The 12,330-nt window shown below is 49.0% G+C and overlaps 1 protein-coding gene across 1 annotated transcript in view; it reads right to left on the reverse strand.

The window, feature by feature from the left end:
- Nucleotides 1-685: 685 nt before the first annotated feature.
- The window catches only part of LOC119952308 (sodium- and chloride-dependent neutral and basic amino acid transporter B(0+)-like), a 388,856-nt gene continuing 377,211 nt past the window's right edge, over nucleotides 686-12,330 (reverse strand). The window contains exons 4-5 of the mRNA XM_038775959.1: nucleotides 3,044-3,214; nucleotides 686-1,275 (exon numbers count right to left, since the gene is read on the reverse strand). Of these exons, the coding sequence (XP_038631887.1) occupies nucleotides 1,051-1,275; nucleotides 3,044-3,214 (396 nt within the window). The 3' untranslated portion in view covers nucleotides 686-1,050. The remainder of the gene's footprint in view (nucleotides 1,276-3,043; nucleotides 3,215-12,330) is intronic.

Raw genomic sequence — 12,330 nt, forward strand, 5'->3', positions numbered from 1 at the left:
GGAGGTCTGCGAATCACATCCGCATGTTCTGGACGTGTCCAAGATTGAGGGGGTTCTGACAGGTGTTCACGGATGTCAGAGGTTCTGGGCATGAGTGTGTCCCCGAGCCTGGAGGTGGCGATATTTGGTGTGTCAGAAGACGTGGGAGTATGGGGGGCAGGGAGGGGCATTGTATTGGCCTTTGCATCCTTGATAGTCCGGAGACAGATTTTGCTATGTTGGAGAAACCCGGAGCCGCCGATGGTGGGGGTGTGGGTGAGCGATCTAATAATAATAGCTTATTGTCACAAGTAGGCTTCAATGAAGTTACTGGGGCGGTGTAAGAGTGTTGAAAAGGGGAAGGTGGGATGTGTTTGAGGGTGGGTGTCAGAGGGGCTGAAGGGTTGCAATTGTTTGTTGGATTGATGTGATGTTATTCTCATGCTCTTTGGTTGTCCTTTTGGTATTTTGTATGTTTATATTTTGTTGAAAGCCTTGAATAAAATTTTTTTTTAAGAAATCATACTTGCCAGACGTCAGAAAGTGGGCTGGTTAAACAATTAAAAGTAACAGAAAAATCATCTCTCGCTGCTTTGATGCTTTTCCTTGTGCACAAGTGAAGCTCTCAGCAAAGAATGCAAAGAACAGCCGGTGCAGAGCGGGTTAGAAACAGCAAATTTGCAAAGAATGGGAGTCCACACAACAGTTGAACCTGAACAGTTAATCTCCACAGGACCTTTAATCACAGCGAAGGGAAACAAATTTGGAAAGAATGACGGTGAGCAAATTGGGCTGAACGGAGTGAGCGAATGATGCAACAGTGCAGAAATGAAAACTTCAATCAGAAATACTGAATAGGACACAATCTGGTTCCAAGAGGACACAGGGAGATCAAATGTGAGCTGGTCTGTTAGGCTCCTGGGTGAATTGTTTTTTCATACCTATTTTTATTGGAATTTTCCATTTTTACAAATAACACAACATGCCCTCAAAACTGGTACAGCAGTATAAATGCTACTGCATACATGAGTACAGAAAAAGACAGGAGAAGGGAAATACAATTGGTTCAACTTAGTCATTAAACTTGGTGACTCCGACTGTACAATAAAAAAGAACAAGCGGATAAGCTGGAGAGTAGCGGAGAAGAGCATAAGGCCATGTCAACATGGTAATATGGTGCACACCGTTACATTCAGAGTTCAAGATGGTGCTACATAATAAATGGAAAACCTTGCAAGTCAGGCATAGTAGAGCCAATAAATTTGAGATAGGGGTCCCATGCTTTGCGGAATGCGTCTGATTTAGAACAGAGTATGCAAGTTAGGAACACCATAGGAATACATTTCATGATAATGTTATGCCAATTCTGAACTGAAGGATTATTATCGTTAACCCATGAGCAAAGGATGTTTTTCTGTGCTGCAAAGGTTAGGATGGTAAACATCCTGACCAGCATTGTTGTACCCGATTCAGGACATGATAAGATCGGTAAATCTCGCGAGAGGTATTCCGCGACATTTGCGACTTTTGAGAAGCTTCGAGAGATCTAACAAAATTTGAGACAATTCACACGTCTTTAACCTGTGATTATCCCTCTCCCTGGATCTGTAATGATTTGATTACCTGCAAATGCCTGCATTCCAAGCATTGTCCAGCATCTCTGACTTTGTCTATATAAATGTTTCTGGAACATACCTCGCCATTCACCTGAGGAAGGAGCAGTGCTCCGAAAGCTCGTGTTTGAATCAAACCTGTTGGACTTTAACCTGGTGTTGTAAGACTTCTTACTGTGCTCACCCCAGTCCAACGCCGGCATCTCCTCATCACTTTAATCTCGTTAATGAGATTAAAATGAATGCAAATGTGCTGTGATGAGGTTCTTTCCTTTTTGGGTGAGCTCCTGATCACGCCAGCTGGACCGGGCCGGGAAATGAGAAACTGATTCGCGCCCGCTTAAATCCCATTTTGTGGCTCTCCCACAATTCCCCCGATGTAGCGGGATTAGCACCAGGCACAATGCGGCCAGGAAATTTCCACCCCTGCCTTGCCTCAGGAGTGCTGTTGAGTCCAATTTCACCTCCCAGGATTTCTGATTGACGATATTTAAATAACAACATTAATCAATTCAGTATCAATTAATAGCAGCATGAAAAGTTTGTTCAAAATCCAGCATGAAGTCCAATATGTAATTTTTCCAATACTCTGATGATTTGAAGATATTGGCTGGAATTCTCTGACCGGGTCCCTGGCTGGGATCTGTCGGTCTCGCTGCAGTGAATGGAGTTTGGGTGAGTGCCAACTTCTCCGTTCTCACTGGCAGCAGTGACGAGCGAGCGAGATTGGAGATTCTCGACCATAGTGAAAATTGGGAGAACTTCAGATATTCTGGGCTGGATTCTCTGAGCCTCCACGCTGAAATCACGATCGGCTCGGAGGTGTTGAATGGACGTTTTCGCCAAAATCCGGTCCAATGCTGCTCATCGCTCATGAATCACGCACGCGTGATCTACGCAGCATGGGTAGGGGGCCATTGACAGAAGCCCCCCGTGCTTCTCCAAGGGAAACTGGCCGAGTTCCCGACGGCGTGGTTCTAATCACCTATCGGCCGTCGGGAACGGCTGGTGGTGACTGTGGGCTCAGTCTGCGACGCCCTGGTGGGGAGGGGGGTGGGAATCGATGCCGGGGGGGTGGGGGGGAGGCCTCATAGATGGCCAGGGTGGTGGTCAGGCGTCATGAACGCACTGGCACGCGCGATCTCGGGGGTCCTGTTTTTCTGGTGCTGCTCCGCGGGCTGAGTCTGCCATGTCCCACGGGGCGGCCCCTGCAGGCTGTCGCCGTGCGCATGCGCGGACTCCTGACCAGAAGTGCGGGGCCCCGTATCCGCAGCCAGAGCTGCGAGAAGCACTGCGGGGCCTTGCTAGCCTTCTGCAGGTTGGACAATCACTCAGGACTTTCTTCAGGAAAGTCCAGAGTGATTCACAAGCATTTTACGCTGGTGTGGGGACATAGACCCATTATTGGTGAATCCCGCCCCATGTTCCATCTCTTTAAAAAGTTTTCTTACCTGGCACAAGGTGGAACTCTCAGCTTGGACAACGCCCGCCATGGTGACAATGGGGATCCACATAACATAGAAAATGATAATGCACCAGCCAAGTGCTATTGCCCAGCCTGGGTACTCAACAGATCCATATGTTGGTGGAGTGAATGCTGTTATTGAACAGACCCAAATTGCCTGTTTAAAATGATTTCACAAAAGAAGATAAGAAACAGAATAAGATTGATTTTATCCAACTTGATTATTTCCAGTTTCAATCACTAAAAGGTTCCAATTACATAGAATGACCAACACAAAAACTGACCATTCGGCCCAACAGCTCTTTGCTGGTCCTTGAGCTCCACACACATCTCCTCTCACTGTTCAATCTACCCTCTCAACATAGCCTTCAATTCAGTTCCTCTAATGTTCTTATCTAGCTTCTCCTTAAACATATATTTCTAGTTTCTTTGCCTCAACTTCTCGCTTTGGCAGTTCCATTCTCCACTCACGTTCCGATTGGAAAGGTTTTGCATGAATTAATACTGAATTTATTAATGACAGCAATGACCACATCCCATGGCAGAATAAAAATGGGACACACTGACTATACTAGAAATGTAATTGCAGAACAGAGGCAAAGGACAAATGTGGCCTCAGCTGAACTTGTCACCTATATATTCATTAGGACCCAGCGATAGTGGAATTTTAGCATAAGAACAGAAACTGTGTTCCCTTAAAAGCAGAGCCTCCTCTGGGGGAAAGTCATTCCCATGTGGGGAACCTGGGGACTGGAGATGGTTACTCCAGAATTTGGGAAAAGGATGTGGCTGGGTTGGAGCGAGTGCTCGAGATATTAGGAGCCTGGGAATCCGGTACTGTGGTGTCTGGCCCCATCAAGGGGAGAGTGGCTGAAGTGTGCCTCTATTTGGTTCATTCGATCCCTTTGATGCCTCCGGTGAGGATTAAACACAGTATATAGATTATTATTTTATAGCCAATGTACTAAAGGAGGAGGCGTCAAAGAATCCAATGTTTTAATTGTGGGTGTGACCCAGGCCTACAGTATAATCCACAACTTTAGTCCCTAATACGCTCGATTCTAGTTCATTCACAGAGATAACAAATTTGGTGAAGGCACATTATCATCCAAAGCCCTCAGTCATCCTTCAGTCATTTCAGTTTAATTCCATAGGTGGAACCCAAGGAGAGAGACCATTACAATCCACATTACGAAGGTAAGGGAAATGGCAGAGAACTGCAACTTCAGGTCCACCCTGAACGATATACAGAGAGGTTGTTTAGTTTGTGGCATCCATAATGGTGCCATCTTGATAAAGTTGTTAGCAGAGACAGATTTGGGGCGGGATTCTCTCATCCCAGGGCCAGGCCGGTGAATCGCTGCGACCGGCGCGTACTGTGCCACGGCCCACCAACGCCCCAACGTCAGAATGAAATTCCCCGCAGAGCAGAGAATCGGCACCATTAGTGCCGGCGCGGTCAACTCAGCGCCGGCTGGGGGCCATTCTATCGGCCCCCCCACGCCGATTCTACACCCGGGATGGGCCAAGCGGCCGTACCAAAAAACTTGAGTCCAGCTGGTGCCGTTCTAACCTGGTCTTACCCGGCGGGACCTCGGCGTGGAAGAGTCCGGGGGCAGCCTGTGGGGGGGGGGGGGGGGGGGAGAGAGGGGTCCGACCCCTGGGAGCGGGGGTGTGGGGGGAGGGGCTCCGCTGTGGCCTGGCCCGCGATCGGGGCCCACCGATCGACGGGCCAGCCTCTCGGGCTGGGGGCTCCCTTTGTTGCACGCCGGCCCCTGTAGCCTTACGCCATATGACGTCAGGGCCGGCGCAGAGAAGGGAGACACCGGGTATGCGCGGAAATCGTGCCGGTCCCACTACGCATGCGCGAACCCCGCGGCGCCCATCTGACGCCAGGATCGGTAGCTGGAGTGGCGTGGGTCGCTCCCGTGACTTTCAGGCCACCTGAAAGGGTGAGAATTGCTGATCTTGTGGCCACGTTGACGCAGTCGGGAAACGCGAAGTCGTTTATGACGGCATCAACACTTAGCCTCAGGATCAGAGAATCCCGCCCATTAACTTTAGAAAGGCACCGGAGATAGCGGGAGCAGTGGCGAGCACTAAGTAGGGTGCACAGAAGCCTCAAAGTGCGCAAAATGGTGGAGAGGTTCATCAGTTAGAACATAGAACATACAGTGCAGAAGGAGGCCATTCGACCCATCAAGTCTGCAGCGACCCACTTAAGACCTCACTTCCACCCTATCCCTGTAACCCAATAACCCCTCCTAACCTTTTTGGTCACTAAGGGCAATTTTATCATGGCCAATCCACCTAACCTGCACATCTTTGGAAACCGGAGCACCTGGAGGAAACCCACGCACACACGGGGAGGACGTGCAGACTCCACACAGACAGTGACCCAGCAGGGAATTGAACCTGGGACCGTGGCGCTGTGAAGCCACAGTGCTCTCCACTTGTGCTACCGTGCTGCCTTAGGGCAGGAAGTTGCAGTCAAAAGTGGCTCCAAAAGTGAAGACACTGGGCGGGATTCTCCGAGCTCTGCGCTGGGCCGGACAATCGCGCAATCGTGCCACGCCGCCCCGACGCCGGCACACGATCCTCCGAGGAGCGGAGAATCGGCGCCATCTGCGCCGGCGCGTTTGGCGCGGCGCGGGTCACAGGCCGTTGATTCTCCGGCCTTGATGGGCCGAGCGGCCGCGCGGAAAAGTAACCCACGCTCAAAATCCTTAGAGAATCGAAAAACGCAATTCTGTCTGGCGTGATTGGAATTTGCAATTTCTACCCACCCCACCCCCGAGTAGAATTTTTATTAAATTAGTTTATGAGGCGTGGGCATCACAGGCTGTGCCAATGTTTTCTGCCACACCTAATTGCCCTTTGAAGGGGCATTTAAGTGTCAACCACATTGCTGTGGGTCTGGAGTAACATGTAGGCCAGACCAGGAAAGGACGGTAGATTTCCTTCCCTAAAGGACAGTAGTGAACCTGATTTTTTCTGACAATGGTTTAATTCCAGATTTTTATTGAATTCAAATTTCACCATCTGCTGAGGTGGGATTCGAACTCAAGATCCCAGATCATTACCCTGGGTTTCTGGTTTACTAGTGATAATACCACTGCCCCACCACCTTGTACAAATCATGCCGCAGGAGCCCAGCAACCTAATTTTATATATTAGTATGTCATTTTCGAGCACTCTCTCCAGATCTTCCCCCTTCACAATATTAACCGGTATCATTTATAATACTCTACATTAGGGTGAACCTGGTGACCTCACCTCTGAGGCGGATATCGGAGGTGAGTGCTCAGGGAGCTATGATTCAGCAGGGTCTTTACTGCTCAGGGTGCACTGGAGAGGATGTGGAGGACACAGATAAGTTCAGCTCAGGGCCGAGCTTGGGTTCACTCTCTCATTCTCAGGGGGAGGAGTCACTAGCAAGCCTTACCTTCCATTCATTTTGGGACACCGCTTGGTTTATGGGGGTCTGGAGGCTGGAATGCAGATATCACTTCCTGTGTCCTCCTTGCTGTGCTCAGCTGAGGGGGTGCCCATTCTTCGTGGGAGCTGGAAAATGAGTGAGAGCAGGTGCAAACTGAGGATCAGCACTGAGGTCGTCTGTGAGGTAATTGGCCGGAGTCCCATGAGAGGCGACACTGCAAGGGCAGTGTGGGGTTGTCACAAATGGATTGAACCCCTGCCTCATGAGGAACGAAGACCCATTCACTTGGGGAAGCATAACTGAACAGTGAGTACAACCCGACACTCAGGCAGCACTCTGAGGACCAAGGGTTAAGCTGTATGGAATTTGTATTCCACTTTTCTGGGAAGTTTGTCTATCAGGAATTAGCATGAAGAGCTGCAAAATGGGAGAATGTCTGTGTCCTCTAGCTTTGTACTTGTCAAATTAATTGTGGGCTTCACTCTACTCCGCTGTGCCTCGTCTGCCACACAAAGCTGTCATCTGCCTGATCTGCTGCCTCACCCTTCATTGACAAGTCAATTGTGCCAATTAAACCTGCATAGCTGAAGCTCACTGCCACCGATTGGAGCCCCAAGCGTGGGTGCTTTATTGACCCTCTCAAACACATTTTAATTTGGTGTTTTAAGTTTCATGTGTGATTTATTTTTGTTTAAGGAGCTGCCCTTTCAATTTGTTTCTTTGTTTATTTAATTTAGTTTCTTTGGTTTCATCAAAATAGTTGGAGTCCCAAGGATTGAACTCTAATGCTCATTCAAGAGTTAACATCACACAGGATGCACTGATGTGAACCCCAATGCAAGGCTTCACGGTGAAATCTACAATCAATCACCCCACTGTAGGTCATGACAGGGGGTACCTTTGAGGTCTGCAGATGCAGACGCGAGGCCCATCAATTCACTGAGCTGCCCTGTCACCGAACACAAGGGTGAGGTGGGAGGGGATGGTTGTGAGAGATGTGCCAGTGAGACTCTCGAGGGTCCAGGCACCGAATCCCAGTGGAGTGAGAGGGACAGGTGTGGGGAAACGGCAGTGTGGAGGGGGGAGGATGTGAGGCTCAGTGGGAAGGCAATCTCTAAGTGGAAACACATGGGTGGTTGTCCCAGAGGAGTAGACGACTGAGGGTCAGGGATTTTGCAACAACCATCACTGCTCATTTTGGTGTTCTTCTCTTTTCAGTGCATGATTCTGGAGAAACATGGAGCCTCTCGACTTGACGTTTTTACTACTTGTGACAGAGCAGGAGCAGGGACACAGCCAGGACCAGTTCCCTGCTGAGGAGGGGAACCTGGACACTTAGCTGTACTAGGAGCAGCAGCACAAAAGGGACAGCCCCCTTTTGAGACAGTACCACCAAGGGACTTCCGACATTGGACATCCTATCTCAAGATGTTGGAGCCACAGTGCTGAAGAAGACTCCGCCTTTCCTGAGGAACACCTTTGCGGTGTCCTGCAACAGCTGGCACCACATGGAATGGGAGGACACCCACTGCCCGTGGCCATTAGAAGTGACAGCCGCTCTGAACTTCCATGTGATCGGCTCGTTTCTGGGCAGCAATGGTGCTCCTTGTGGCATTTTCCAGGTGGCTGCATGCACATGCAGCCTTCTGAGGGACCTTTTGACTTATGGATGTTGTTTGGAAAGTTATTAAGGATTACCTATAGAGTATTGTATCTTTTGTGAGGGGGGGGGGGGTTATTAGTGTTGGTACAGTAGTTGGTAAGATGCTTACTGTGGGTTTATAAAATGTTAACTAAATTCATAGAATAAACATTGTTTTTGTTTAAAAATACTTTTAGTTCTCCGTTGCATCATACCTGTAAAGTGGGCCCTTATGCTCCCCACAACCAAAATCTATTTAAAGTTGTGAGTCAGGTGAACTCCATGATATACTTTGGTGTTCTCTGAACCAGGGCCCATAATATTTGGAATAGAGGTGAGACCGGAATGAGCTTTGGAAGCTCCACTGTCACTTATTGCTGCCAGTCCTGGAGACCCGCTCTCATCTCAACCGGAGTCTCGATGCCCTCACCCGTGGAACACAGAGACTGGCGGGCTTTGTGACTGATCCCTGAGTGAGCGGGTCATGTCCCTCAATGCCTCGGTCATGTCTCTCTGTGACTGGTCCAGGTCAGTCAGCGCCCGGCCAATGTTCTCGTCTCCCTCAGACATAACCCTTTTCAACTGGGCCAAACTGTGGAGCACTGCAGCACTGTCCATGTGGGCACAGTGTATGGCTGTCTGTGACTAGCCCCTGTCCTGACCCTCCACCATCGATCATACAGTGTCCCCCAAGCTTTGGATGTCTTGACCCATGGCTGTAACGTTTTGACGCGGGCACCACCCGTTCAGTGTTGGCCTGGGTATCACGCATTGTCAGCATTATTTCCTGCACGTGAAGACGTTTGGACTCCTCCAGCTGCACACCAGCTGGAAAGTTGCTGAAATCCCCTCCTGTAGATGATGGCTCTGCAGCTGCATCTCGAGAATCATACTTTCCAGAAGCATGATAACTGTCCGGACTACAGCTGTTTCCTGGGATCGGGCAGCCCTCCAACTGTCCGCTTCCTTAGGTGTCCCTACTGTCATGTGAGAGTACCTTTAAGAAATGGGTGTTTTTATAGAATAGCTGTAGTGGGTGTAACTTTAAGAAATGAGTGTTTATTACTGCAGTGATATCAGAGTGTGGGTGGCGCTGGCCTGTCTGTCAGCTTTTACTTTCGCTTTGGACTTGCAGCTACAGGGTGTGTTTTAGTTTTGTTTTGAGAGCTGGATAGCTGCAGGCAAGGCAGGCAGCTGTAAGGATCTCTCTCTGCAGGCTACAGGCTGACTTCAGCTATATGAGGGTTTCAAAGTGGTACATAGAACATAGAACATAGAACAGTACAGCACAGAACAGGCCCTTCAGCCCTCGATGTTGTGCCGAGCAATGATCACCCTACTTAAACCCACATAACCCGTATACCCCTAACCCAACAATCCCCCCATTAACCTTACACGACGGGCAATTTAGCATGGCCAATCCACCTGACCCGCACATCTTTGGACTGTGGGAGGAAACCGGAGCACCTGGAGGAAACCCACGCACACACGGGGAGGACGTGCAGACTCCACACAGACAGTGACCCAGCCGGGAATCGAACCTGGGACCCTGGAGCTGTGAAGCATTGATGCTAACCACCATGCTACCGTGAGGCATGTCTAACCACCATGCTACCGTGAGGCATGTCTCAGTAGAGTCGTTGAACCTGATGTCTTTCTGTAAAAGGGTTCTTTTTTTTCTACTCTCTCTCCTTTTTTTTCCCTGATTTGTATAGGGCAGCACGGTAGCATTGTGGATAGCACAATCGCTTCACAGCTCCAGGGTCCCAGGTTCGATTCCGGCTTAGGTCACTGTCTGTGCGGAGTCTGCACATCCTCCCCGTATGTGCGTGGGTTTCCTCCGGTTTCCTCCCACAGTCCAAAGATGTGCAGGTTAGGTGGATTGGCCATGATAAAATTGCCCTTAGTGTTGGGTGGGGTTACTGGGTTATGGGGATAGGGTGGAGTTGTTGACCTTGGGTAGGGTGCTCTTTCCAAGAGCCGGTGCAGACTCGATGGGCTGAATGGCCTCCTTCTGCACTGTAAATTCTATAATTCTATGTATCTCCCTTTCTCTTTCTTTTTTCTGCTAGGGCTATTCTTTCTTTTTCACTCATTGTGTATTCAAGCTGCTTTAGTTCTTTTTCATGTTCAATTTGCTGAATCTGCAACTGGATGTTTGCCATTTCCAATGAGTTAGATTGTATCTCAGGCAATTTTAAATGCTCAGCTACCACAGTAAATGCCTCACTTTTCGCATTTTTTCAGGTAATAGAATAAAACAGTACAGCATAGAACAGGCCCTTCGGCCCTTGATGTTGTGCCGAGCCATGATCACCCTACTCAAACCCATGTATCCACCCTATACCCGTAACCCAACAACCCCCCCTTAACCTTACTTTTTAGGACACTACGGGCAATTTAGCATGGCCAATCCACCTAACCCGCACATCTTTGGACTGTGGGAGGAAACCGGAGCACCCGGAGGAAACCCACGCACACACGGGGAGGACGTGCAGACTCCGCACAGACAGTGACCCAGCCAGGAATCGAACTTGGAACCCTGGAGCTGTGAAGCATTTATGCTAACCACCATGCTACCGTGCTGCCCACGGGTCACTGCGAACTGCAATGTTTTTGCCAACTCTAAAAGCCTGTTTTTAGTCTCTTTCCGTAAGGTACTGCATGTGACCGTCTCCACCCCCAAAAACTTCCGAGCCCTGAAAGAGCCATTGTCCACAACACACTCCCTCTAAAACTGAAATGCCACACCTGAAAATCAACCACAATATGCTCAACCCTCACTGACTTTAGGTTCACTAAGCCAATCCAACAGATAGACTTTTATCCCCCTTGAGCCCCCAATTTATTATGGGCCAGGGTTTAGAGAGCCCCAAAGTGTATCATGGAGTTTACCTGACCCACAACTTTGAATAGATTGTGATTACGGGGAGCACACGGGCCTACCTTATAGGTGTGATATAACAGAGATTTACTTTTAACTTAAAACAACGTTTATTTCTGAAACCAGTTTACACTTTATAAACCCACAGAAAACATCTTACCTACTATAAACACCAATAAATCCCCCAAAGAATACAGTACCCTATAAGTAACTCTTAATCTTTCCTTGCAACATCTATGATCCTACAAGGAAAAAAGACTTGATGAGATCTTTAGAAGGAGTGATCTGGAGGAGAGAAGTGACTCACTTGCTGTAGGGACATCGTTTTGTCTAAGCGGCTCAACTGGTTGTCACATGCCGAATTGCGCCTCAGAGATCACAAAATCTCTGCAGTGCAGAAGGAAGGAAGGCATTTAGCCCATCGAGTCTGCACCGAGCCTCTGAAAGAGAACTTTATCCAAGCTCACTACCCTTCCCTATACCATTAACCTCTCAATCTAACCTACTCATCTTTTTGGGCGCACAGGAGCAATTTACCATGGACAATCCACCTAGCCTGCATTTGGACTGTGTGAGGAAACTGAGCACCTGCAGGAAACCCACATAGACACAGGGAGAAAGTGCAAACTCCCCACGGACAGTAACCCAAAGCCTGAACAAGGAAGTAATTCATCTTCTTGTAACACCACGTGCCAGTCTGCCTGGTGAGGCTCACGGCACTATCTACCTCGACCATTTTCACCCAGGCCTGGTTGACGACCCTGGGCAGGAGCCTCCTACCCCAGGGTGCCTTGCCACTCCTCCACCGCTTCCAACATGTTATCAAGCTCAGCATTCGTGAAGCATGATGCTGTACTTCTCTGGGCCATCGTCTTGGCTGGAATGAGATTATATATGGGAGTGGAGTTCTTCTCAGCTGCTCCATCTTGTCACGCTCTCCAGCACCAGTTGCGGTCTAGCCATCTGGGATGGCCACTTCCAACTAGGTACAGAGAAATTCGCAAAGCCTGGTGGGTAAAATGTACAAGCCAAGACTCAGACAGGGTCCGAGCTTGAAATGCATATTCGTAAGCAAGAAGTCCAGACGGTATCTGTAGTAATTCACGGGAGGCAGGAGTTCCGTCACCACACCAATATTTATTTACAATAACGATATTACAGGAGCAGCTACAAACAGTGCTGCTAGCAGTCCAGTCAATTTAAGACTTGCTCACAAAGCCTACACAGGTGCTTATATGGGCCCCCTCAATGAGCTATCATTGAGCGAGCTCATACTCCAATTGGCCAACCAATAAAGCCAATTGGAGT

Source organism: Scyliorhinus canicula, chromosome 17 (assembly GCF_902713615.1).
Source record: "Scyliorhinus canicula chromosome 17, sScyCan1.1, whole genome shotgun sequence".
Lineage (NCBI taxonomy): Eukaryota > Metazoa > Chordata > Chondrichthyes > Carcharhiniformes > Scyliorhinidae > Scyliorhinus > Scyliorhinus canicula.